The sequence below is a fragment of the Penicillium brevicompactum genome (genome assembly GCF_028827555.1).
Source record: "Penicillium brevicompactum strain IBT 35665 chromosome Unknown utg000005l_segment0_segment0, whole genome shotgun sequence".
Taxonomy (NCBI): domain Eukaryota; kingdom Fungi; phylum Ascomycota; class Eurotiomycetes; order Eurotiales; family Aspergillaceae; genus Penicillium; species Penicillium brevicompactum.
In genome coordinates, this window is record NW_026623208.1 from 5,398,336 (window position 1) to 5,425,493 (window position 27,158).

General features: G+C 48.5%; 9 protein-coding genes across 9 annotated transcripts; 4 read left to right on the forward strand and 5 right to left on the reverse strand.

The window, feature by feature from the left end:
* Nucleotides 1-1,037: 1,037 nt before the first annotated feature.
* N7506_007919 (sugar porter family MFS transporter) lies at nucleotides 1,038-2,713 on the forward strand (the record flags this gene model as incomplete). The annotated part of the gene is made up of 2 exons (XM_056957212.1): nucleotides 1,038-1,132; nucleotides 1,183-2,713. 2 exons carry the CDS (start codon nucleotides 1,038-1,040, stop codon nucleotides 2,711-2,713), a joined length of 1,626 nt encoding a protein of 541 aa, XP_056811546.1.
* Nucleotides 2,714-3,042: 329 nt separating this feature from the next.
* On the reverse strand, nucleotides 3,043-3,715 carry N7506_007920 (uncharacterized protein; the record flags this gene model as incomplete). The annotated part of the gene is made up of 3 exons (XM_056957213.1): nucleotides 3,043-3,127; nucleotides 3,197-3,419; nucleotides 3,499-3,715. 3 exons carry the CDS (start codon nucleotides 3,713-3,715, stop codon nucleotides 3,043-3,045), a joined length of 525 nt encoding a protein of 174 aa, XP_056811547.1.
* Nucleotides 3,716-4,933: 1,218 nt separating this feature from the next.
* Nucleotides 4,934-5,384, reverse strand: N7506_007921 (uncharacterized protein; the record flags this gene model as incomplete). Its single annotated transcript, XM_056957214.1, has 2 exons — nucleotides 4,934-5,162; nucleotides 5,239-5,384. The coding sequence occupies 2 exons, from the start codon at nucleotides 5,382-5,384 to the stop codon at nucleotides 4,934-4,936; spliced, it is 375 nt and encodes a 124-aa protein (XP_056811548.1).
* Nucleotides 5,385-7,407: 2,023 nt separating this feature from the next.
* On the reverse strand, nucleotides 7,408-10,032 carry N7506_007922 (polysaccharide lyase family 26 protein; the record flags this gene model as incomplete). The annotated part of the gene is made up of 1 exon (XM_056957215.1): nucleotides 7,408-10,032. One exon carries the CDS (start codon nucleotides 10,030-10,032, stop codon nucleotides 7,408-7,410), a length of 2,625 nt encoding a protein of 874 aa, XP_056811549.1.
* Nucleotides 10,033-11,640: 1,608 nt separating this feature from the next.
* Nucleotides 11,641-13,644, forward strand: N7506_007923 (cytochrome P450; the record flags this gene model as incomplete). Its single annotated transcript, XM_056957216.1, has 7 exons — nucleotides 11,641-11,827; nucleotides 11,895-12,027; nucleotides 12,120-12,311; nucleotides 12,373-12,524; nucleotides 12,609-12,835; nucleotides 12,906-13,177; nucleotides 13,227-13,644. The coding sequence occupies 7 exons, from the start codon at nucleotides 11,641-11,643 to the stop codon at nucleotides 13,642-13,644; spliced, it is 1,581 nt and encodes a 526-aa protein (XP_056811550.1).
* A 561-nt stretch (nucleotides 13,645-14,205) lies between these two features.
* Nucleotides 14,206-15,528, forward strand: N7506_007924 (pepsin-like aspartic protease; the record flags this gene model as incomplete). The annotated part of the gene is made up of 1 exon (XM_056957217.1): nucleotides 14,206-15,528. One exon carries the CDS (start codon nucleotides 14,206-14,208, stop codon nucleotides 15,526-15,528), a length of 1,323 nt encoding a protein of 440 aa, XP_056811551.1.
* Nucleotides 15,529-15,760: 232 nt separating this feature from the next.
* N7506_007925 (uncharacterized protein) lies at nucleotides 15,761-16,960 on the reverse strand (the record flags this gene model as incomplete). Its single annotated transcript, XM_056957218.1, has 1 exon — nucleotides 15,761-16,960. One exon carries the CDS (start codon nucleotides 16,958-16,960, stop codon nucleotides 15,761-15,763), a length of 1,200 nt encoding a protein of 399 aa, XP_056811552.1.
* A 2,469-nt stretch (nucleotides 16,961-19,429) lies between these two features.
* On the forward strand, nucleotides 19,430-20,089 carry N7506_007926 (class I SAM-dependent DNA methyltransferase; the record flags this gene model as incomplete). The annotated part of the gene is made up of 1 exon (XM_056957219.1): nucleotides 19,430-20,089. One exon carries the CDS (start codon nucleotides 19,430-19,432, stop codon nucleotides 20,087-20,089), a length of 660 nt encoding a protein of 219 aa, XP_056811553.1.
* A 573-nt stretch (nucleotides 20,090-20,662) lies between these two features.
* On the reverse strand, nucleotides 20,663-24,560 carry N7506_007927 (hybrid sensor histidine kinase/response regulator; the record flags this gene model as incomplete). Its single annotated transcript, XM_056957220.1, has 6 exons — nucleotides 20,663-20,989; nucleotides 21,069-21,363; nucleotides 21,415-22,458; nucleotides 22,513-23,247; nucleotides 23,297-24,451; nucleotides 24,508-24,560. 6 exons carry the CDS (start codon nucleotides 24,558-24,560, stop codon nucleotides 20,663-20,665), a joined length of 3,609 nt encoding a protein of 1,202 aa, XP_056811554.1.
* Between the last annotated feature and the right edge of the window lie 2,598 nt (nucleotides 24,561-27,158).

The window sequence follows — 27,158 nt, forward strand, 5'->3', positions numbered from 1 at the left end:
TATTGGATTAAGTTCCAAGGGTCTTTGTTAGACAGTATTAGAAAACGGCGAGGCTAAAATTGAATTTCAACGTACGAGTACTGGGGGTCCGAAAACTTATGAAAATCAACTATATGAACTCGGAACCTGGTGTACGGCGGTACATAGCCGCATCGGATCACATTTCATTTGGCCCGCAGGATTTCTTGAATCAACACAAAATTTACTCCGTACTTCATACCGTGACGCGGCATTTTGCAGTTGACCGGGATCTTTCAGCTATACGGGAGCCTTTCTCACCAATCGAAACCCGTTTCCAAGGTTGTGATGCAGAGGAAATCCTTTGGCTTTTTGTTCCCTGTCGTATGGAACAGGTATCAGTATACTTTCGTATGGAAACACGGGGACAGACGTCAAAACACAAAGGGGCGCATTGCCAAGGATAATGACCCCCTCAAATAAGCCATGGTCAGCCATAGTTACGCCAATGGGGAACGGATGTCGGCTGTGATGCTTGGTCCTCTCGGTGGAAAGTTAGTTTCGTCCATTTCTGCCTGTCAACCATGACACTTGAGTATTTCAGGAGGCTTTCCAGGGAGAAGTTGAGCTAAATAGGAAAATGTCCGGGTCCACGCGGGCACGATGGAACCATGTGGCTTGCAACGCAGCACTCCAAGTTGCATGGACTAGAGAGCTGACCGACATCTGACCACCGACTAATTTAACAGGCAAGTCATGATTGGAGTTTTGGTCGAGATCCTGTCGATTTATTCGAAAACACAATCCTGGCCGCTCCCGGATTCCTTGGGTGTGATTGGATCTCACCTTTCAGGGTTTATTTAGCGCAGAGCTAGTGGTCATTAGTGTTTCCAAGGTTCCTTTGGGGATAAACCTGGGGATTGTAGCATCCGGGGTGTGCATGCTACTCAGTTTTACGAGCCCCCCGCATTTTTTAATGTTTGGTTTCTTTGTACTATATAATTCACCTGTCTCTTTCTACTTCTACTCTCTCTTGTCTCTCCCTCTCACTTTGGATTCGTGATCTGACAACCATCACCATGGGGTACAAGATCACCAACATTTATGTCATCACCACGGTGGCCGTCATCGGTGGTGCGCTCTTTGGTTTTGACATTGCTTCCATGTCTGCCATGTGAGTCTCTGAAGGATCGACTTTACATAAAATTACTAACCTCATCTCAGTCTTGGCACTCAGCAGTACAAATGCTTTTTCAATCAAACCGGAATCAACGAGAAGGGAGAATGCGGTGGTCCTACCTCCGCCAACCAAGGTGGTATCTCTGCAGCCATGCCTGGTGGCTCCTGGGTCGGCGCGCTTTTGTCGGGCTTCGTGACTGATTGGATGGGTCGCCGTGGCGCGATCCAGTCAGGATCGGTGATCTGGTGCATTGGAAGTGCCATCGTCTGCTCCTCATTTGGCATTGCCCAGCTCGTCGTTGGCCGTTTCATCAACGGAGTCTCTGTCGGTATTCTCAGCGCCCAAGTCCCCGTCTACGTCGCCGAATTAGCCCAACCCAGCAAGCGTGGCCAAGTGGTGGGAGCCCAACAATGGGCGATTACATGGGGTATTCTGATCATGTTCTACGTTTCATACGGTTGCAGTTTCATGGAAGGAGTGAAGGCCTGGCGTACACCATGGGGACTTCAGATGGTGCCTGCCGGCCTTCTTTTTGCTTTGACCTTCCTCCTACCGGAAAGTCCACGTTGGCTTGCCAAGAAAGATCGATGGGAAGAGGCACACGACGTCTTGGCCTCGGTCCATGCCAAGGGTGATCACAATGCACCCTTCGTGCAAACCGAGCTGCAGGAGATCCGCGACATGGTCGAGTTCGAGCGCCAAAACAAGGATGCATCTTACTTGGATCTGTTCAAGGGTCAGATGCTCTACCGCACTCATCTCGGCATGTTCACTCAGATTTGGTCCCAGCTGACCGGCATGAACGTAATGATGCTTTACATTACCTACGTGTTCGGTATGGCAGGCTTGAGTGGAAACGCCAATCTCGTCGCGTCGTCGATTCAGTACGTTATCAACGTAGTGATGACCGTCCTAGCTCTACTTTTCATTGATCGCTGGGGACGTCGGACTCCACTTTTGGTTGGATCCACACTCATGATGATCTTCATGTTTGCCAACGGTGGCATCATGGCAACTCACGGCAAGCCTGCTCCACCAGGTGGTCTCAACAACACACCTGAACAATCTTGGGATCTTTCTGGGTCACCAATGGCTGCCAAGGGTGTCATTGCTTGCACATACCTATTCGTTGCGAGCTATGCCCCTACCTGGGGTCCCGTCAGCTGGATCTATCCCCCAGAGCTTTACCCTCTTCGCCTGCGCGGAAAGGCCGTCGCTCTTTCGACTTCATCTAACTGGATTTTCAACTTTGCTTTATCATACTTTGTGCCTCCAGCGTTTGAGAACATTCAGTGGAAGGTGTACCTAGTTTTCGGTGTTTTCTGCTTTGCGATGACTGTTCATGTTTTCTTTGCCTTCCCCGAAACTGCCGGCAAGACGTTGGAGGAAGTCGAAACCATGTTCACAACTCCAGGTCTCAGACCATGGAAGACCACCGTTCAATATCACCACGTACGAAAGCTCGAGCAAGGGGCAATCCAGTCCGACAAACTCGGGGCCGTGCACACGGAGGAAGGGCACACAGAGGAAGCAAATTTTGCCCCAAAGTCGAATGAGAAGGAGGCCACTGTCTGATAATCTGCAAAGACACAGCTACAACTCATCTCAATGCGCGCAGAGAAGATTTCTCCGGCCGACCTACGGACTCCTCACCATACCCTGATCGTCAGCTTGAAACATAGTATCATCTGCCACCCGGACACCCGGACAGGCATTTGCAATTAATTTATTCCGAACTGATTTTGACTCGATATTCACATTCGTATTTTCTCAAGTTCGACTAATTATTCAATTTCTAGAATCTATCCATAGACGTGTTTCTGGCATTCGCTTCTATAGGTTTGAGTCGATCAGAAAAGTAGTTAATCATAGACCAGTCCGACTTTCCAGAATTTGCTTCCCATTCAATCATCCAATCCGGCGCAGTTCTCACTGGTCTCCTCTGTGATTTTGGAGTAAGGGGATGGATCGGTCCAGATAATGTTGAAACTGCATGGAAGTCTGAGTTAGACTGAGATTTCTTTTGGAAGCCTTCTAAGGGCGGTAGGGTTTTCATACCTATCATCAGGATAGTCGGGGGCATCTTTATCTCCAAGCTCCTTAACAATGTCTGTCAAAGCATCGTGCTCCCAACAGATGAGAATATTGCCATCTCCGCTGTATCCTTCCACTGCATCCTTGACGCATTCAGGGTCATCACGATCGCAAGATGTATCAACCGTAAGACCGAGGTCCTCAGCCAATGGCTCAACGGTATCGTAAGGGCGAGCTCGTTTGCCATCTGCATGAAAATCTTAGCCATCGGTTCGGGCCGCACGTTCCCACGCTAGCGACGCGGAGAAAAGGGGTCGGGATCATACTGCTCTTCGGCGTTTGCGCCATGATGTATCCAATGTTATAGACGGAGCTCTTATCAAACACAGAGCGAAGGCACTGTGCACGTTCAAGGCCTTGAGCATTCAATCCGTTGCCGCCATCGCTGGGCTTTTCTCCATGTCGGATGAGATAAACAGTAGGAGAAGCCGCGGTCGCTAAGCTTGCGGTAGCCAGCAAAGTCCAAGTCAAAGCGAAATACATGATTGCAATGGAGACTGGTTCGTGAGGAGGCAGTTTGAATTGCAATTTTTGTTGTCGCTATTTCTGCACCAGCCGTGCTTCTTATGTTTTTTGAGTCGGTATGTCGGCCCCCGATACGGTGTATCAAATGCGACGCTGAATAGATCTCATATAGATGCCTGTCGAGGGAACCAAGCAATCTGGCTTTCTGCAAGACATGGGTGTTTTTGAAACGGTGATTCGGCGGGCGATCGTCGGACTTTGTCAGGCCTAACCCTCATGGGGGAATTGCACTTGCAATGGGCCAATATCCCCACAGCCAATAAGATGGATGGAGAGATCAGCGCTAAACAGCCCGGACAAAAAACCATAGCTCCACTTTGTGCAGGGAATGGATTCACGAGTCTTTGCTCTCAAGGTGCTCAGTCTAGTGACTTCTAATGCCACTGAGCGTCTCGAGAACCCTGGATTTGGTGGAGAAACAAGACTTGATCAATTACGAGGATGAGATCCTGTCGAATACAGACGCTTCCTGATTCGATTATTTCTGGATATACAATCTCCCCCTAAGAGACCTGAGTCCAGCCCCACATATATTGAATCCGCCCAACAACGATCACCCTGCTGCACTAGAGTAAACATCTGCCAAGGACACAAATGTTGCACTACACAGTCAGAGATGAGGTAATGGAGAGAGATACCAGGATCGAGACTTACACATATCGGGGCGCCATTTGGATTGGAAAGCGGCGGACACACGCGATTGTTAGGGCAGCAGCCGACAACGGACCCAGCCGTGACGCACTTGCTGCCAACAGCACACTATTCAACAAATCAGGTCAATGTACAGCCCAGGACTTTTATCCAAAGTCAGACTCACACAAGTACTTGTCAGCGCACAGAAAGTCCCATTTGATGGACATGTGCAGACCCCACCGACGCAATTTTGAACTGATGGGCACTTGTGGTGGTGTTAATATGCTTTGGCCTGAGCTCGAATTCCAGATATAAAGCAGACTATCCAGATAAGACTCAGAAAGAAATAACTTACAGCCTTTTTGCAGACTCCACAGTTCGTTTGGTTCGTATTCAAATCGGTGCAAGATCCCGAACAACAAGCTTGCGTGCCAGGGCACTAAACAGATCAGTATTGAAAACCAACTAAGCATCGGTCAGTCGTTGAGAGGGATAGTGCACTGACAGTTATATTGCAGGATCCGCAGTGCAGTGCACTTGAGCTCAAATCTGCACATGCACCGGAGCAACATGCTGGTACATTGCCAGTGCAAGGAGATGTGGTACAGCTACCACAGCGCGATAGATTCGATCCCAAGTCTGTACAGACACCAGAGCAGCATGCTGGAATGCTACCAGTGCATGGAGCAGCAGTACAACTGCCACAATGATTTCGATCGGTAGCCAGGTTGGTGCAGTTGCCAGAGCAGCATACAGGATTGGCTGGGTTGCACTGAAGTAAACCCCATTTAGTGAGAACCAAAAAACAAAATAAATTCAAAGAGCGCACGAGCTTACTGTGGTGTTACATGATCCGCAATGCGATGAACTCGAGCTCAGGTCCGCACATGTCCCGGTACAGCATGCGGGCGGATTTCCGGTGCACGGTGGAGCACCACAGCGGCCGCAGTTGTTTCGATCGGTTGACAAATTTGTGCAGTTCCCAGAGCAGCATACTGGGTAATTTGAATTGCACTCCAGGCAAAGGCTCATTAGCAACATTCTCATTCAAGGTTATAGAGTCATGTGGACTAACAACAGTATTGCATGATCCACAATTCGAAGTACTGGTGCTCAAGTCTGCGCAAACGCTTGAGCAGCAAGCCGGTACAGTGCCGGTGCACGGGGAGGCAGCACAGCTACCACAATGGTTCATGTCGGAAGCCAAGTCTGTGCAATTTCCAGAGCAGCACACCGGACTAGGCGAGCTGCACTTGAAGTAATTCAATGTCAATATAGCTTCAAAGAAAATCAGACATGCCAGGCATCTAAAGCCTGATCTGCTTCCACCTGGGCAGTGCCAGTCGATGACAAAGGAACTTTAGAAACAAAGGCCGAGCTCCCCAGTGGTAAATTCATGATCAGTGAAAGCAAGCCTGTAACGCATGAAGTGATTGGAGAAGTCATAGTAGACAACTTACTGTATTATTGCAAATTCCACAGTTCAGAGAATCAATACCGAGATCACGGCACCTTCCACCGCAACAACCAGGCTGTGCACCTGTACACTAGAAGACAGTTCAGTCATGTCGAGAAAATGCATCGTATACTCCCTAGAATGCCTACTCGGGGCACGAAGGCACACCGAACACGTGAATCTGAGAGCGGATGATTGTATTGCTCACCGGAGCTTTTTCACATGAGCCACACTTAGTTGGGCTGCTTGTCAAGTCATAGCATGCCCCTGAACAACACCATTGTGAAGGACCAGTGCACTAGTAGAGATATGATTAGAGCTCAACTGGAAGCATTGGTGAGGATCATCCGGGATCATACAACGTTTGAACAATTACCACAGTGCGTGGCATTGATGGCTAGGTCAACACATGTACCAGAACAGCACTTGGCCCAGGCAGGGGGTGCTGGACATAGTCGGTTCGTACAGGAATTGCCGCAAGATCCACAGAAGCTCAGATTACTGCTGATGTCACTGACACATACACCATCGCAGCATGCAGGATTTGCTCCCGTACACTTGTATCAGACGGTGATGTTAGATCATGCTTTCAATCAGCGGCCTATAAAGATTGTAACTCATACAGGTGGGTCACATGAGTCTCTTCGGAAGTTGGAAAAAATTTCCACATCTGCTCCGGTATTACCGTAGGGTGAGGCGGCGTAGGTACTCTATTCGATTCGCCGTAAGTACAGCAATGTCACGTTGGGATCTTCCCAAGATGAATCCCTCCAATCCATCATTCTTATAAGGATCACTCACTCCGTCGCATGGATATTCAACATCTGGAAGAGTGTGAAATGCCCAACTGCTACTCAAGCCCTCCACCGTAGTGAATTGGCATATCAAAATTAGAACAAAAGCTTTGAAGACTGATGGAAGTTAGCAAGTGGGGAAATAACGCTCGAGAAAATCTCATGCTTGAGTGGTTTGTTTCGCTCAACTTCTTGATGTAATATCTTGGAACAAACTGACCATTGTTGTAAAATGAGTTTTTCCTTGTTGTTGCTGCCATTGTCCTCTCATAGTTAATCCAGATAGTCATGGAGTATACCCGCAATTGGAACAGCAAATTTAGCCAAAGAAGAGACTGCTATTGACGTGAAAGAGTATGTTGAAGAGAGCTAGACGTCCATATTAGAAGAAAAGTCAGGGCCCAGGACAGAGAAAATGTTGGATGTGTTGTACTTCCCACCATGTGCTACCGGCGGAGTGTATCCAAAGCCCATGTTGAAGATTGTTAAGCTGGAAGGGCAAAAAAAAACCTTGAAAACCAGACAATTGAGCTCAAAATGGGGCATCGGAACATAAGGTAACGTCTACATTCGCGCACGGTCAGCAAGCCTAAAAGCACATGCGCTTCGAAAACCGCGTATCATTTTCCCAAAAGCAATATAATAACAGGCCAGTGAAGAAAATCTTGAATGATTGTATTCATGACAGACAGCAAGGTCAAGCACGACTTATCGCGTCCAGGAGAAAACCGAGATTGGCAGCGGAAAATGCAGGGTCTAATTAGCTTTCAAGTCAGGAAGCTTCGGATATTGGCAAGATTTGAAATGGCCGACACGCCATAGCGGGCGGCCTCATTCGTAGTGATCCATTTTGCTTCCTCTCCTTCGCTGAAATACTCTGGCGGTTCAGTCTGTGTGAATGTGAATTCATGCGACATGGTAAACCCGTCTATGTGAAAGAATTGTTCCCATGCCATCTCAGCAAGACTTTCATCATTCCCCCATCTTGCAGCAAATGCCGTCAATGTGGAATGGCTCTGTCTCCACGTTGCCCGTTTCGGAAAAGTGAATCCATACTTGGAGCGCTGTATCTCATGCCCTCCGTTATATGCACGACAGTATGGGATCCATACTCTAATGAAATTTTCAACAACTTGAGGATACTTGTCGCGTAAATAGTGCAGCACCTCAGCGATAATTTCAGGGAAACCAAAAAGCATAGACAAATGAGAAATTGAATATGCCGGTGTTGGTGGCGGGCACGGCCGGACTTCTGCACTGGTCGGATTCAGCAGAATGGCGTTGGCGGCAAGTCCGTGGTCTAGACTTGAAATTCCTTCAAGAAGGCTCACTATAAGTTGCTCGGATTGAGTCCACCCAGTCGTTCTTCTTTCCCAGTCTGTGAGCCACGTCGCAAATAGTGCGCCACAGTCGAGCCCAATATTGGTCATGGCAAATCCCTCGGGGATTTTTGCATGTGCCTGGACCTTGCGGTGCGAATCCAATGTAAGAAGTGCGTTTTGCGCATCTCGTAGCTGGGTGATAAGGTTGCCGGTACGCTCATCACCAGTGAGGAAAAAATAAAACCGGCGGTACAGGGCGTTCGAGATTCGAAGCTGCTTTGAACTGTCGCTGAAATGCTGTACCCCATGTCTGGTTCCGAATCCTTTAAATCTTCCAGAGTGATAGACATCAACCTCGCCGGTGTGCCTCGTCATCGCTTCGGCAACCTTGAACACATCAGGTCGCCCCGTATGTAGGAAATAGGTCCAAAGCCACAGGTCCGTAGACAACTCCGAGTTATCCCATGCGAATCCGCCAACGTCATATCTCCATGCACCTCGGTAGGGATCGTAGGTATGTTGCACGTCACCATGGTCCCAAAATCCGTACCATCGGTTCTGCTCGATCTGATTCTTGTAGAAGTTGAACAACAGATCAAGACGGTTCTCAATGTCTGTCTCTTTCTGTGTGACCTTCAATCCGAGATTCCGAGACTCAGGTGCCCAACAGCCATGGAATACCCCAGTTGCATGCATATGTATTTGTGTCGACAGAAGTAGTGGTGGATCGCGAACGAAAGAGGAAAATAGACCGAATTGCTCGGCTGAAGGCGTGGACTGGTATGCTCTCAAGAAAACTATGTTTGTGCGGCCAATTCCATTAGCGGTTGCGAAACCAGGCTCATAGTCTTCATAGGTCACATTCAATGCTTCGAGTTGATCGGGATAAGAGTTCGAAGCAAGGCCGTCATGATAAGGGGATGTGTCTAATGGCTCGGCTAAAGGCGAGTAAAGCCATTGCGTGATCACCCCGTCCTGGGCGTCAAGCTCGCTGAGATCTATTTGCGTGGGATAGCGCTCCCAAAAGTCCGACATACCGACCGCGAGTCCACCGTACTCTGCAGAGCCCACATACGCCGTTCCATCCGCGCGACCTCCACCGATAGTCTTCACCCATGCGCAGCCGGGCTGGGTTCTCTTCTTAATTGTGAACCCGTCAGATGAAAGCTGAGAGAGTGAGTAGTCACGCCAAAACGGGACGAAGGAGAGATCACGATTGAGGTCATTTCCCTCCCACTCTTCCTGGGAGAGTACAACTGCTTTGCCGCAGCTTTGATCAGCTCGCACATGTTCTTTTGGGCCATGCCATAGACCCGAGAGACCTTGGACCTCTTCTTTCCAACTTCCTCCCTTTGACCCTCCGAGTCTGATATGACGGTTGTAGAACTTCGACCGTGACAGAGGAACCGAGAACCGAAGCCCAAGAGACGTTAGTGGCTGATTTGCTTCCAGATCATGAACGAAAGAATGCACCAATTTCACCGTAGGCGAATCCGAATATATGTAAAAGCGGAGGTCGAATGGAAGATGTGAAGTGGAAAGAGTCCCAGTGACCATCACTGCGGAGACCTTAATAACCACTCTGTGTGAAGTCTCATTCTCAACTTCTACCGACACAACATGCGTCCCATATTCGACTCCATCAATCGACGCGACCACTGTTGCGCCAGAGCAAACTGTTTCACCGTGAATTGCCATATTTTCCAGGACAGACGCGTCGCCGGAATGGAAATCAAGATGCATGCCGTGACGCGATTTCACGGAAATGCCTGCCTTTCGCTCAACCCAAACCCCCGGTGGTGCATCTTCACCCCGACTTGAGGCTTCCAGCGCGTATTGCTCATGATAATCAACATGGCTGCTGATAGAATGAAGAGTCCATTTCAACGATTCATCGGTCCAATACGCAATTTCGCGAGAGTCGACTGGGTAAATGTTTTCTCCAGCTTTGAGGTCAAATTTCTGGCCTGTTCGATAAACCCCTTGCGGCCACGGCATTCCAAACGACACCCCGTTACTTAACGCCTCAAAATGGTCCCCCCTCAGCCATCGCACATTTGCAGAGGACATCTTCGTCCCAATTTATCTAATCGATCGGTCTTTCGTCGCTGAGTGAGGAAACAAGCACCGTGAAGACCAAACACGGGATAGTTGGGGATGTGTATATGTTTCCTGGACGTCAAAATGGCAGGTTGTACGATGTACCTTTGACCCATTTCATGACCGAAGACAGAAGTTTCTATGTGCCGTTCTCTAGGTCCAGCGTTGGAGCTCACCTTCGCTGACGACTATTGCGCGATCGTCGCGGGCGGCCCTCGGCAAATGCATACTGCGGCAAGCGCAGAGTTCGATAAGCGCAGACTTCGGCAGTCGCGGCGAACTGTTCAAAATTGGCTACTAGTCTTACCTGCAGCCACGTCACGGCGATTTTAATTTACGGTTCTTTACTTCGTAAAGCTTTTGAAAATTTCCAACCCAGCGAAACAGCATTTTTGATCTGCTGCTGAGGCAAGACCACGTGGAATACCATTGTTCCCTCGATCATCGCGCCGGGCTCGATCCACATAATCAGGGCGGCGATTTTCCTATCAGCTGGCGGTCTAGTCGACCCTGGAAGTTACAACACTCGAAATAAGAGAACCACAAAAACCACGTGAGAAAGAGGAAAACTGTCAAGATCGCACGATGGAGTCTTCAAGGCCAATAAATCAATGCCTTACACGCTGTGCCTTGTGCCGTGCATCGACTCAAAAGACCTGTGCTTTCTGAATGATATAACTTCACGTACGTTTTCTCATGGTTGATGGGCGTGTTTCGAACTTGTGAAATTCCGAAAAAGGTCTGTCTCAGAACTCGGACCGCAATAACTTACACATATGACACGACTTACCGGTTTAGTGTGTATTTCGATTGTCTGACGAAACGTCTCGTTCGAGTGGAATTGTTGTTTTGCCTCCGACAGGCCTTTATCGGCCTCGGAAATTGTTGCGCACAACATTGCGAAGTACCAACCCCGTACCTGTCACGAGATAGGTGGTGTAAACAAGGCCGAGGTGATTGGGCAGAGCGGGTGCCAACACGGCTTGTCTGAAGGGCCAAGCGGCACTAAAATCCACAGCCTGCATTATCGCACGACCTGGACCTGGGAAGTGGATAGCCTGGCATTCACATTCCACAACTTTATTTTACGGCGATAGCCCTTTCGGCTCAACAGTGCTGATCATCGGTTCGAACCATTGTGCTCGTCGGCTCTGATCAATATAAAAAGTCCAGTTCTTTTGATTGAACTACCTTACCAATGCTTGGGGATATTGCTTCAATGTGTTACTACTGATATTTTCGACAATCGCCCCAGTTCTCTCTTCCCGCGTGGATCCACTCGCCTCCTCTAGTCCTCACCTTGTGCATTAGCCCTGCCAAAACCAGCGTGGGACCGAGTATTCTGTGCTCATAATGCCATTGTTGTGAGCAAATGCCCCATACCACTTACCAAACCAGGAAAAGGGTATGGGGTACACTAGCAGTAGCATACAAGGGTACACAACAGTGATCCACCCGCCACCTTGATCAGATGAAGTTTTTATCGCCTTCCACTGACGAGATCCTCGACGATCACGACCTCAACAGTGACCTTTGCAAATTCTGCGCGACCGATTCTCTTCCAGGCCCTCGCCAAATATGGGTTTGCGCATCTTGCTCGCGGCTCTAACAGGAGCCTTTGTCATTTACACTTTTTTGAAGTCCAAAGGTGGCTCACGCTTGCCCCCTGGTCCAAGGGGGAAGCCAGTTATTGGAAATCTGCTGGATCTACCTGCAGCAGGAAAACAAGAATGGCAACATTGGCTCAAACACAAAGACCTATATGGTAATGCAGATTTCTCTCGGCGCCATTCGCCGTGCCAACTCATTCATCATTGTCTAATCTCCACCAGGCCCTTTGAGTTCGCTTTCGATCTTTGGAACTACCCTTGTGATTATCAATGATCGCAAATTGGCCTTTGAAATACTGGAGAAACGTTCTGCAAAGCACTCCTCTCGTCCAAATCTGGTGTTTGCAGATGAAATGTTAGTACATCCTTCTCCTCCTTGCAAGATATTCATTCCAAGTTTGTGGAATGAAACTATTAGTCAACCGAATATTGACAATGTGTTAAAAGCGTCGGATGGGGCAAAGCGCCATCGAGCCAGGATAACACCAGCCTGCTGCGCTCCTATCGGAAGGCAATGGCACGGATCATCGGGTCACGCAGCTCGATGGCCAAGTTCGACGACATGCTTGAGGTTGAAGCGCGACGATTCCTTTGGCGAGTGCTTGACCGTCCGAGCGATTTTGTGAAACATACTAGAACGTCAGTATTTTCGACTATGAACTCTGTTTTGTCGAATCGTTAACTGAATATCGTGCATCAGTGCCGCCGGTGCATTCATATTGAAAATCACCTATGGATACAATATTGAGCCGCATCATGACGATCCTCTCGTGAACTTGGCAGATTTGGCACTCCAGCAATTTTCCGAATCTGTGGTTCCCGGCGCTTGGCTCGTTGATATGATTCCAGCTCGTAAGTTTTATCTGAAGAGGGAAACAAACCAAAGAGGCGAGGAGAAAATTACATTCTAACCACGTCAATTTCGGGTATCAACAGTGAAGCATATTCCAGAATGGTTTCCAGGAGCTGGGTTCAAAAAGACCGCACGATTCTATGCTCACACTCTCACACGTCTTGTCGAGGAGCCATTCGCATTCACGAAATCTGAGATGGCTGATGAAAAGCACGAGAACTCTTTCACTGCAAGCCTGCTACAACAAGGGGAAGATGAGGAGATCGTCAAATGGTCGTCCGTTGCCCTCTACAGTGCCGGAGCAGACACGGTACGTGATCCTTTTCTCTCAATCTCTCTCTCTCTGGGGCAATCTTTGTCGGGTTGCTAATTCCGCCTAGACTGTCTCTGCCCTGAAAGGGTTTTATCTTGCAATGATGCTTCATCCAAATGTTCAGCAAAAAGCGCAAGCTGAACTAGATCAAGTACTCGGGCCTAATGTCTTCCCTTCAGTTGAAGATCGAGACAAATTACCCTACATCAACGCCATCGTCACGGAAGCTCTCCGTTGGCACACTGTTGCTCCGCTTGGCTTGCCCCACAAGACCGACCAGGATGATATTGTTGACGGCTATCTCATACCCAAGGGCGCATTATTGCTTCCAAATATCTGGTAGGTCTCTAAGATAAGTTGGTCATATCTTGTTTTGACAATTCCCTAGGGCTTACAACCACGACCCCGAGGTGTATGAAAACCCATCAGTCTTCGATCCCGAGCGATTCTTGAATAACTCGAATTCCAACCCTGTTCCCGATCCTTCCAATGTGAGCTTTGGGTTTGGACGACGCATCTGCCCTGGTCGTCTGGTCGCAGACATCTCTCTCTTTCTAACAATCGCTCATACGCTCGCTGTGTTCAACATCACTAAACCTTTGCGAGAGGATGGACGGACAGCTGAGCCTAACGTCGACTTCACTCCAGGAATCATATGTCATCCCGAGGACTTTGATTGTGTATTCTCACCGCGAAGCCCTGAGCACAAAAAGCTGGTTGTTGAATTCGAGAAAGCACATCCCTTTGAGAAGGGCGATGCCCCGTATTTGAAGGAAATTCTCACGGAAAGGAAAAGCTACGCCTAAGCCAAGTTTCTCATGTCTTGAGTGTATGAAACTCACTCAACAAGGTCCTGAAGCGGGCCAGCTCCTGTGATCGAATTTGAAGGTCAAATTTGAAGAATCAACTTTTCTTACACAATGTTGTGGAATTCCCGGCTTTATCGATTGAACCTGGAAACTCGCGCAACTATTTGCCTATTTGCCCCATGATCCAACAAGTCATGTGTTGATGCTCGAATTGTTTCGTATATTCTCAAAGTGCCCGTGTCCTCCAGGGCCTGAGAAGGGCTTGGCATGTGCAAACCAAACTCCATAATTAGAATAAACCTAGCTTACAGATCCTTCAACCTCTAGGAGGTGACGTCAAATATATCTCTGCTTGGCTGTGGCAGAGGACTGGCTCAGCGTGCGGCTCAGCTGCCAAGCAATTAGTCGAAATGATGCCTGACGCTAAATTATACGATGGCTTGGCAGTGCAAATTTCCTATTTTGGAATTGAGAACCTTTGGGGGGCCAATCTATATAAATAGAGAGAAGAAGAGAGATGTCTTTTGCTATTAATCAAGCTCAGAATCCGGCCTCATCATGCGCAGCACTCAGTTTATTGCCTTCCTTCAACTTGCCTTTGCCGGCAACATGTTAGCCAGCGCCACAATCCCACTCGTCTCAACGGAATTCGGTACTGTATTCGACGCACCCATGAAAATCGGAAATCAAAGCTTCCAAATGCTAGTCGACACCGGAAGCAGTGACACGTATGTCATGGAGAATGGATATACCTGCATCAACGCAACTACCAACGGTCAACTTCCCCAAGAAGACTGCCTGTATGCAAACAAGACCTACCGGTCTTCCCGCACACAACGTCGAATTGCAAACGAAAACTTCGGCATTGAATATGGTGCTGGAATTGCTAGTGGTTTCATGGCTTATGAGCAAGTTTCTCTAGGCAACCTCACTGTCAAGAAGCAAAAAGTTGGAATCGCGAATCGGTCCAACCCTACGGGAGATGGTGTGAACAGTGGTCTGTTAGGCCTTGCTTATCCCTCAATCACATCGGCGCATCCAGGAAACCAAACCGACAACACGACATACTGGTATAATCGTCTGCCTTATGACCCACTGGTCAACACAATGCACAAGCAAGGCCTGATCGAGCCATACTTCAGCCTTGCATTAGCGCGATCTCCTCGCAATCAATCGACTGCCTTCGGAGGATACCTAACTCTTGGAGGCCTCCCTCCGGTTAGCTACATTCCCGAGTTCTCCGTTATGCCAGTGGAGATCATGGACCTTCCATCCAACTTCACTTCCGGCAAGGGTGTACGCTCGTATTGGGCAACCACTGTAAAGGGGGCCACCTTTGGTGTCGAATCGAATAATATCACCACGGTCGCACTTGACTCTCAGGCTTTTGTCGACTCTGGAAACTATATCACATATCTGCCAGCCTCCATTGTGGACAAGGTTAACGGCCTCTTCTCGCCACCAGCCGTGTTTAACGAGGAGCTACAAGCTGCACTCGTCGACTGTGCTGCCGAACCTCCAAAGTTTGGGCTGACGATTGGGAATCAAACTTTCTTCCATAATGGTTCTGACCTCTTGTTTCAAATTTCTGACGGAGTTTGCGTAAGCAGTCTCGTTGCATCAGAGAAAATTCCTCTTGATATATCAGTCAATGTCCTCGGTGTTTCTTTCTTGAAAAACGTGCTCACCGTTTTTGACTTCGGGCGCAATGAGATGCGATTTTCGAAACTGCTGGACGTTGGAAGGAATCAAACACGACTGACTAGTAATGGAACTCAGTCTCCTGGAATCTCGAGTGGTGTACGGAGAAGTTTGATTCCATCATGGGGTTTCGTGACTGTGTTGATTTCTTTGGGTCTGACTTTGGTTCTCGGACTTTGAGCAAGTTTGTTTGTATCTTTCAGTGTTTTTACTGTGATAGATTCCTTTTTTCTTTTTCTATCCGTTCTGGGAGATGAGCCGGAGTCAAATACTTACATGACACATGGGGAATAGGTAGCTGCAAGGTGTCTCACTACACTTTTTGTGCATTTTGTCTATAGTTCACATCTCGTAGAAGTTCGCTTTTGTTTTAAGTCTATACACTTCTGAAACTTCAAGCCCCAAGGCTAACTCAATTGGCTATCGGATCTTCCACCAGCTTGAGCTGTCTGAAAGCCTCTTCCAATCCCCCACTTGTGTCGACTATGCCGGATCCCACGTCTTCCAACTTTATCTCCTGCGACTGGACCTCACGGTATTCGGGCTTTAGTAAAAGAGATTTAATGACACCAGCTGCCATTCTGGTATCCCACAGACCGTCGCGCGTGAAAGAGAAGTGCGTAAGCAAGATCGAGAGAGCAGACTCTACAATATCACGGTTGCTGGCCTTCATGCAAATATAGTATAAAACCGCGATGAGGTTTGTAGAGAGTGTAAATTGTCGAGCTTGGCCATTTCTTTCAAGCTCAGTGTCAGTAGATACCAAACTGCGTATCTGTGAAAGAGCAAGATCAAATCTCCGATCGGCTTCTGTTGAGATATTTGCTACTCCAAGAGAGGTGTTCAAAGCCTCTAACAGTACTGCATGGAATACCGATGCTTCAATCTGTACAAGTGCTTTCCGCTGTTGTCCTTGGCAGCGCTTCGATTTTTGGACTGTCTGAAGAGGGAATTCCCCGAGGTCGATCTCCAGTTGTTGAAACTTTTGCTCCAGACTGTAGGCCTCTTTGATGATTCCTAAAGGTATCTCGACTTCTGGTTCCTCCTTGTGGTGTGCAAGTGATATCAAATTATGCATGACCGAATTTTGGAGAATTGTCAACGACCTTTCGAGGTCGAACAGATCATTTGGACACCCAGGGCCGGAAGAGGAATTGAAAGAGTTTGCAGGCTCTACTGCCAAATCAAACCTCATAATTGGGCATCGCTCGTTGTCGAATACACTAGCGTGAACATCCAGACGAGAATATACAGCGACTAATCGATCGAAATTCGGGATAGTAACGAGGCTTGAAGACTCGTCTTGATACCGCTGTAGGAGAGTGAGTCCCCTATCAAGGTGCCATATTGCATGTTGAGTGTTGCCAACGAGACATTCAAGAGTGTAGAATAGGAAGCTGCAGATCAAAGCAACTTCGACCGAGGCATTGCGGGATAAAAGATGCGTGCGCAGATGTTTGTGCGCCTTGTTGATCAATTCAAGATTATTGAATGTTCCCATTGAGGTTGAATCCGCCAGTAAGAAGTTTTTGTACAAAGAGCTCAAAATCACCACCGTGTTTCGAATGACTGCGTGATGCTGGCTTTGCTGCATAATGAGTTCTAACCACATTGTCGTGTCGGATAGCTTTGATATACTTTCGGCTACATGACAGTGGTAAAAATGTAACAATTCGCGGTCCGTACGACTCCCTGGTATCTTGTAAGGAAGGTTGTATATTTCGATTGTAGTCGTTGGCTGAGGTTGTCCGGAAAAGCCGGGACAGGAACGGCCGGTAGAGACACATCTGTGACATTTTGGTCGCTGTTCGTCGCACTTCACCCTCCGGATTCTGCTGGGTTAACTTGCGATTCAATCGCCCCATGGATTTTGGCACTAACTTGCAGGTGGTACATCCCGATCGGACCTTGGGCATGCTCCGACGTGGTCGTTTTGTCAGCATTGCTTCTATTCACGGTGCATCAGAGGCAGGATAACGGTTTGAAAAGAGGTTACTTGCTGAAATTTGAGATAATAGGGCGAAATATTGTCCTTGAAATGTAGCTGCCTACCCTATCGCAGCCTCAGTTGAATCAAGGTATCATACTACTCGAGACTTGATATTCCCAAGTAATATTGATCGATCACTCATAAACGATTCTAGTGTTTCACCAGTAGGGGCAGAAAATTAAAAACTTGCACCACGCCAGATCCATTCAAATTGGATTTTCAAAAAAAGAAGTTGTATGAAAAACATCAAGCAAACAACCATGTCTTAAGAGGTCACGTGCTACATTGGATTGGGGGCGGCCCCCTGAAAAGAGTGGGGGCCACAAACGTACACAGGCCGCGCCCATTTCATGTGTAGCTCTGCGCGGGGCCATATGGTATTATCTCACTACAAGATGTGCTTTAAACGACACCTTAGATTTTCTCAACTCCTTGCTAGCTTGCCTTTTCTCCAAACAATATTGTTCAGCTCAGCAATGCCCTAAATCCAGACTGTCCTCATTTGGTTGACTTAATATTCATACTCACTATTACAACTTCTGACGGGACAAGAAACATCGAGGGAAATTAAAATCTAGATTGTGTTCTTAGCAAGTAAATGCCAGACCAGCTACGAACAAATGAGGTACACAGGGAGAACAAAGTCGTCCCACCGACGCAATTCTCGTTGAAAGTTACTTGGTCCTTTACCTCAATGCTGATCACGTCGGAAAATAAACTCTGATTAGATTAGATTTTTATCTGAGTATTTGAAATTCGTTGCTCACCCATTTGACTAAAGTAATTGAATCTTTAAGGTAATCTTGATATCGGGTTTTACGCAGACCCCGATTTCGGAACTAAGCTGAGTGCAGATTAGCCTAATTGCTGTGACGTGTGAACTTTGGATTGCAATAGTTTTCACATTCATATTGATGCGCCAGTCAGATTCAGAACCCCCGGGACAATGGAAGACCTCTGCAACAGGTCGTGGTCGAATCATTGGTAGCGAAACCGACACCAACGACGTGTTTAATACTCTCCGTTTACTGTTCTCAATTCGTTGCGACTAGGAGTGATCTCATACATTCTGCAGAGAGAATGCTGCCCTTGGTCCGAGTGATCCAACACTGCATATGGGTTTGCAAGGTTAAGTTTCAGTCTCATGAAAGTGATATTTCTCGGGAGATAACGCGGCAACCGAGGTGAGCAGAAACGGTAAGAGAATGGCAACATCACACACCCCTAAAATGAAGGGCTTGGGCCGCGTGAAATCGAGCAAGGTGGCCTGTGGAGCAGTGAAGTTCATTTCAGTGCAGGTACGTGCATCTCAGTGCATGCTGGTGCATGCTGGTGCATTTACTCCACCAAAAAGACTTGAAAGTGATAGGCGCTAGCAATGACCCTTACCCGAGATAGCAGAAGATCGCCATTCTAGTCGTGATGCAGTCTAGCATATGGTGGGGCATTTCCCCCGCAGAGGGTGTCAATCTCAGTCGATCTATGGATCTGATTTAGATTTGCATATGTAGGTCGTGCTTGGATTGACGAATCGACAGGTCCCTTGGCATGGGCTCACTGGAGGGGAAGCGAGCTCCAATGAGACTAAGGTTCCCGTGTCATTGAGCAGGTTTCATCGTGGACAATCTGACACGGCTCACTCAATCAAAACGAAGAGAGCTGGGCTTGTCGTCAATTGAAAGTTTCTGGAAGAGGGGCCCGACAACTCTTTGGCTCGTTTATCCCCTCAGGCAACAGTTATGCATAGGCGGAAAGGTCAGGCCCAGGCTTCCGGGCGTCCAGAATTATCACCCACCGACATCATCGATCGACTGAAACGTCACTCTGTCCGGAATAATTCGTCAGTGACCCCGCATCACGCCATTGCATCCGGCATATCCTGAGGCTATTGCTATGGCTGAGACTATAGGTGGTCGGATATAGTATAAATAGGGTGTTGTCGCCGAGCCCAAAACTCCCAATGAACTTTCAACTCACGCCCTCTCCAATCTCACAAACAGATCACACAAAGCCCACGCAACAAAGCCCAAGCATAAATCCCCACGCGACAATTATACGCCCAATCTCCAATCACAACCCACCATTTGCACAATGTTGGCCCCAAACACATCGAATGAGCTCTACCTAGGACAGGCCCGGGCCAGTGGCAGCACAAAAGACTGCATGGCCCTCTACGACCGATGGGCCGAAACCTACGACGAGGAAGTCACCGACGAAGCACAGAACTATGTCGCCCCAGTACTCGTCGCCCAAGCCGCCATCAGATACGGACTGTCCAAAGGCACCACAGACAGCGTTGTCCTAGACGCCGGCTGTGGAACAGGCCTCGTGGGCGTGGCGCTCGGAGCCACGAAAGCAAAGGCAATTGATGGAATCGATCTATCACTGCCAATGCTTGCCGTCGCCCGGAAGACCGGCGTCTATCGGGACCTCTCGGTAGCGGATATGAACGCACCGATTGCCAAAGCCGACGAGACATATGATGTTGTGTCTTGCGTTGGCACATTCACACTCGGCCACGTTGGTCCGAATCCCGCATTGCGAGAGCTCATCCGCGTCACCAAGACAAAGGGTATCGTGGTTTCAACAATCCTTGAAGAGATCTGGGTTCCTGGCGGGTTCCAGGCCGAGGTTGAGAAGCTCAAGGCGGAGGGATTGGTCAAGGTTGTCACCGACGAACTTATAGACTATGTAAAAGGGCATGGCGACAAGGCCGTGCTACTTATCCTAGAGAAGATCGAGAGGATCTGAGAGAACACAAACCCAAAGCGACATACTGCCCCAGCGACGCAACCTTGACGTTTGGATTTATGGGATTTTTTTTTTCAACGCCCCCAATGCGACAATGATAGGATCTCAACATCCTACACTCCAATGCAACAAACACCGGGTCTAGCGCGAAAGCAAGTTATTAGAAGTTTAGTACGGAGTAACATCCCAGAAATTAAATCAAACTAGACCGAGTCCAAGAACCTGTACTGCTGGAACCATAACAAGCCAATTATTGACTTGCAAGGCCAGGGTGTGCTCATGCGGGGACTCTTAATTTGACTTACGCCCAAGGCGCTAGTGCGCGTCAGCAATGCGGAGCTGGCGGGGCAGAGAGATCCGGTCCATATGATTTGCGATTATGTAAGCTGAACTGGGCGTGAGGATGAACAAATGGAAAGCCCGGTGGAATTGATGATACAAGTTGTGAATGTCGAGCCAAAAGGAGTATTAACACAGACCGTAAATCAAAATCAAAATTTTACCAACACCATGCTGTGCGATCGGGGCATCAGTCCCGGAAAGGGAAAAAAAAGATATATACAAAATTTGGTATCATGCAAGATTCATAAGAGTTTTCAGGTCGTTCAGGGAGAGTGGTTTGATGAGATATTTGTCGATGCCGGCTGTGTAAGCTTGATGTTGGAAACCGGCGGAGGAAACTCCAGTAACAGCCATGATGCAGGTTGGTGTGAGGCCTGCTGCACGTTCATATTCGCGAATTTTGCTCGTGGAGACAAGGCCGTCCATAACCGGCATTGAGATATCCATCAAGACAAAGTCGTATCTAGAGGCAGATGCTTTGTACTTCTCAAATGCGATCAGACCGTTGACGGCTGTTTCGTAGCTGCAATTGATTTTTGCCATGAATGTGGCCATTATCTGTGGTGTCTTAGCTGGTGGGTTCAAAATATGGCGGGAGCAAGCGTCTACGCCAGCGGCGAAAAGATCAAGTCCATACCTTGAGGTTGATGTCGTTATCATCTACAATGAGGACATGCGCCAAGGATTGCTTGGTGGGTGGGTGGGGTGTAGAGGCAATCAAGTCGCCAGAAGAGCCCGTTGTGTCCAAAGAGGCAGCGGGCAACGTTCCCTCAACATGATCCAATGCAGCATCCGACGGAAGCGCATCTTCTGTCAAAGGGGGACACGCCAAGGGTGTGACATCAGGAAAGGCGACGGGGACAGCTTGGAACGTTTCCTCGCGCCAGGTTACAAATCGCTCCACCGCGTGGTAGACTTTATGTGGCCCAAATCTGTCGAAATGATTAGCTTGCAATTCAAAGGTGTAGTTGGGGTATATTTACGGTTGAGCGATGCGAACGACATTGGCTGAGAGTTTTGGGGTGATTGTAGCATTGTCATCACTGAGCACGAAAAAGAATTCGACTCCAAATCGAGCCGCTATGTCAGCGACACTTTGCTTGTATTCAATCGACGCACGATTCAGTATTTCCTCTTCGATGACAACAACTTGGCCATGGGCTTCTTCGATAGAATCAGCGAGAGAGATGGTCCAGTTGAGGTTCGTCATGAATATACTCGCGAGTGTGCTTTGTATGCAAAGCTTCCGCTTGCCCTCAATGGTAAGTATGCCGGTGGGCGTTTCGGTGAGATCGGGGTAACCATTGAATCCGACCAAACACGCATGGATGGGACTTGAACAGTTGTCAACAGCTCCTGGGACGCATTGCGAATTTTCATCGGCCATGGGTGGAAGATATTGGACCGGGAGATAGACATCAGCTTGAGTCCCGATGCCTATCTCGCTGCGAATATTGACGTGACCTCCCAGCGATGTCACCAGTTGATGAACAGTGCTGAGACCCAGTCCCACGCCCTCGGAAAGCGGATCCTCTTGAGAGAATGGGACAAAGAGTTTGTGTTTGATGAACTCTGCCGCAATCCCTCGACCGGTGTCTGTGATGGACAAGTGGACAAGAGGCTGAGAATCGGACGCATTGGTAGTCTTTGATAAAGACACTTCAACGAATCCGACCTCCGTCCACTTTATCGCATTGCCGAGGAGATTCATGACTATCCTTCTCCAGGCACCTGCAAGCGATCGGATCCTCCAATTATCGAATCGGTCATTGCGTATGACAACAGACATCTGGCTGGTGGGATTGAGCTGAGCCGTGTCAGAGCCAGCCATGCCCGCGTCGGAGGACATCTTGCGGGATCCTTGCGTGAGTCGTAGTGGTGCTCGATGACCAGTGTATAATATGTTTGCGACCTCCTCCACCAGTTCACTCACATCGAATTCAGAGACAAGATTGGAAATGTCGTTCTCAGATATGCTGCTGAGTTTGTTGGACTCTCGTAGATTGTTGACCTTGCAAAAGTCCAGACTAGAAGCGATCAGCATATGGATCCATGGATTGCACCGAATCAGTCATACTTACATGTGATTCGTTGTGTCCAACAAGGTCAATGCGGATTTCTCGATCATGCCGACCATGTCATTTTGTACTCCGTCCAGAGAAGTGGCGTTCAACAATTCGGCACTCGCCAAAATTCCGTGCAACGGAGATCGAAGTTCGTGGCTGACAGAGGAAATGAAGTCAAACTTCGACCGCTCATCGCTGGCCCAATGAATGCGAGAAACCTCCGAGATGATAGAGTCTCCGAAGACATTGAAGTAGTGTAACTCCTCCAATCCTAATGCTCGAAAGCTGCTGTTCGTCCATGCTAGTATACCGGAGAGCCAACGGGACTTGTTCCAGTCCCATAAAGGTAGGAATATAGCGCTTTTAGCGTCAGGGATACGCTGCGCCAAGTGCTTGGATAGAGCAGGCTGGCCAAGGCACTCAGACGTGGAATTCGAAGGATTCTGGCGACCGAAATTCAAATAATCTTCCTCGGCAATTTCCTCAACTTCGGCATTCAAGTTGATCACCTGGCCCTGGGGACAAGCCCTTAGAAGCTGGTGTAAGAGTCCATTCGGGATTTCTGGGGTTAGGGTGGGGATATCACCGCTTGGATTTGACTTCAGAGCACAACTAAGGATATCACTAGCGCGCTTGAACTCATGCGACACAACCCGAGGCAAGCCCAGCGGACTAGGCAATGGTGCCGTTGGAAACCGAGAATCTGTAACTTTGGGTAATGGCTCCCAATCTTCAACTTCATCGGGGACACTGGTAACATTAGCAACAGCTACCGCTAAATCTTCAAAACCCAACGTACAAAGCAAAATTCGTCGGACAGGCGTCAAGAAGTACAACACCGTCAAGGTCCATCGATTCTCGGAGCAGCACGCTTGCCCTAGAATAGAGTGCTGCGATTCGCTCGTAAACGGGGGTGCTCTCGGTCATTGACAACTGTGAGATCCCCTTTTCGATGTTCTGTGCTGCCGTGTCCCCCGGTTTCATGGCATCTCCAAGCAATTTTTCCTCCCCGGGACTCAACGCCGTTGGGTGGTCTGAAATGGAATGAAGCGACGAAGGGTCGGTTGAGGATTGATGATCATGTACGAAGAAACCGGATTCTTGGCCGGTGATCGTGGACATAGATGATTGCCCGGAGCTCGGAGTGTCACCATCTATGGGAAATGGAGTGACGAGTGTTGGTGCGGGTTCTGAAACCTCGGGTTTCCCATTGGTTGCTAAGTGCGCAGCACTGACACTCAGCTGAATGCGCCCTCCGTTCGAGGCCTCGGTCGGATCGAACTCAGCATGCTCTTTGGCGAAGTTCGTCAAGCCCTTGACCAGTCGCTCCGCTCGCAGATGGGCCTGCCCTACCCGCACGTTCTCCAGATGATGCCCAATAGCATCAGCCACTTCTTGTAGATCGCTGACCTGATCATCGCCGAACTCCGTCCACGGTTTGTCGTCGACTATGCAGTAGGAGCCCAAAACGTATCCCGTCGCGCTGAACAGTGGCACCTCGGCGTAGAAGCGCATGTGCGGCCATTCCTTCACATACGGTCTGTCCTTGAAGCAATCCTCCTTGGTGAAGTCGCGAATGATGTACCGTGACTTATTGGCGGTCACATTGTCGGATTCGATGTTGTTTGTTTCCCTCCCCGTGAACAAGCGGATAGTGTGAGGACACACGCCCCATGTCAGATCGAGGGAGCGCGCCCCGAGATAGATTCCATTCCCAGGCGCATGGCGATCTTTGTTTCTCAGCGAAACCGATCCCGTTGCCTCCGCGATAATGTGCTGAGTGTCGCCGTCGATGATGGAGACAAAAGAGCGATTGGCGTTGAAGCGCAGGACTCCCAGTTGGGCGAGGGCGGTGAGCGTGATATCTTTGGCCAACTCGCAGCCCGTTGGCTGGTCGTCGCCGGTGGGCACTGCTGCACCCGCGGGTGTCGAGTGTAGGACCGTGCAATAATACCTGTGGGATTCAAGCAATTAGCGGCCTGATCGGAGTAAGCCTACTTGGACACTCACCTCGACAAGTCACGAATACGCTCGCGCTCTCCGTCGACAACTTCCGGAGTCATTTCTCATGACTTTGGACAGTTGCAGAAGATGAAAAAAGGTTCCACATGGAGAAGACCTCGGGAAGTACTCAAGCGATCTAACCGGGATCCACTGACATGTCATTGGCAGATCGAAGACTTTTGGGTCGCCGCTGGGGGTCTTAGTCCGTTCGACGTTTAAGACTCTGCCGATCTTAACTGTGATAGGATTGAATGCATACCCGCAGCTCCATATTGTCCTCGTTTTCATTATGTGAGCTCTCGCCTTCGACGGCTATTCTAGCCTATCCTGCAATTCGTCCTTACGCTAATGCAATTTAATCCTCTTTCGCCCTCTTTCTCGCATATCTACTCCGTACTCCGTACATGGTTGGCACCCTCGGCAATATCGAATTTATTGGCTTGCTGGATTAGAGCAACCGTTGGAATTCATCAGGCGCATGTTGCGCATATTGCGCATATGCAATTCTCGGTGGCGATGACTCTGCCAGCGCAAATGTTAGTTACCTTCATCGCCTCAGGCGTGTATGACTAACATGCGGCAATTCCCCATTATTGAGGGAAATGTATCTATACCGGAAAATAGCTTTGAACATTTCAATGTCTTCCTAGGTCCATTGAAACAAGAAGACTTCAGGTCAGTTTTTCCTTTTTCTCGGTCAGGCGATAGCCTAAACACTAGTACCGCCATAAATGTCGCCACTTCCCGCAGAAGAACCTATTAGGTAGATATCAATCGTCTGATTTCAAAGGGGCGGCCTATATGGTGGGTCTTGCTTGTGGCGAGTGTGAAGTTTTTTCCGCTAGAGACGGAGTGAACTATCAGAAAGGGGACATAGCGTACGGAGTGTACTTTGTACACTTGTGAAGGGTCGAGCAAACTCGTGTCTGTATGCATCCAGTTGATATCTGCAATATACTACGTAGAAATGTGTACTCCGTATGAACGATGAGAACTGAAAATCCTTACTCCGTACTAAATTTTCCGTAGCTGAAATGTCCACGGGTGATCCAATCCACAAGCCGAGGCGGCCCGGGGGGTCTGGCGCTTATCTTTGAGCCGCAATTATGTATACCCGGGCGGCTACGAAAATGTATATATTGTTTTGTCGGCAAATTCTCATTCCTTGTTCGATTTTTACTCAAGATCCCTAATGGATCTCTCAGGTGGTGGCTTGACCAAAAATAACAACAAGCCTGGCCCATTACCCCTGCATTTCCTTCTGTTCATTCATGGATGTTTCACAATCTGGGCCATCAAACTCATCTAGTCTTTCGGACGACACCCGTGGACCCTGTGGGCTCTATCTTCGTGTAAGGCCTCTCTCCAACCAAGTTTGCTGCGGTCCACCCGAGCCGTATTGGGGCCTGGATTTTGCGAGCAACCTAGGCAGCGCTATCAAATGAGTTTCCACTGACATGTCAAATTTATTGTATCGGCGTAATTTCTTATTAATTTGCTAGGCAGTGGGGAGGATTGCCGATATCGAATTCGATAACGAGCCAATCTTCTCAAGCAGTGTCGCAATTTAAAGAAACGTGAAAAGAAAAGCGTACGACTTCAGTTGATTGACGAGACTGCCCACGTGTCTCAAGATTGAGTCTCCAAATATATTCGAAATAATCTATCAATTGGAGAAGTGCCGGACGCTCGTTAGGTATTCCCGAGGTCTCGGTTGGAATACATTCGGATGGTTTTTTCGACATAAATGCGGTAGGTAGAAAATATACTGTCACCGAGTTCAAATGCAATTATGGTTTTCCAATGGTGTCCATCGCGGCGTTATTCCCAAAAGCTGCATTGCGACCTTTATATTTCTAGATGATCACGAATGTTCAAAATCGCATCATGTCCCATTGTCAGGACATTGGAACGAAGGCTAGAAGCCAATGAAACATAGGACCTTTGAGGCTGCTTTCGGAAACCCCCATCATTGGCATCCATCAAAAAACGGTTATCCTACAAAGAAGACGGGAGTAATATTGTCATTCTTGAGCTCATCGTTTCATGAAGCTCAATATTATATATCGGGAACTCGGGTGACAATCAACACAACTTCAGCGTCTTCTGAGGTCGGCATCCCCATTCAACTTCGCTCAGCATTCACTCCAAGGTTGCTAACCTTGGAACTGGCTTATGAAGTAAGAAAAACATTTCTGCATACTTGATGCAACACTACAAATTAGACCCAACAAAGGCTGCCAGAGTGGCCGACTCCCGAGGTCGTCTTGTGCAGTGTATGTTGATAAGGCCACCTGTTAGAGCCACCTTCTTTGGTGACTGACATTCATTAGGGATATTGATCAAAGTTTATGTGGATGACTGCGGCCTCTTCTTACCTAGGACCCTTTCCATCCTCGACGCATTCACAATGGCTCTGAGGTGCTGTCAACCTCCGTGACTAAGCTCCCTGTTCGAGGGGTCCCGAGGTCTGTCCTACCTTCCTTCCTATTCTGGAACTGGGGCTTCTTCCAAGGTTCCTCTCTTTGTTTGCTCGCCCATTTCCTTTCCTCTCTCCCTATTGTCTATCTACATCGCTTCACTCACGCATCAGCTTCATTGCGTGTTGCTACTGCATGTCATCTACGTTGCTCTTGTGCTTCTGCTTGTTTCGTAGC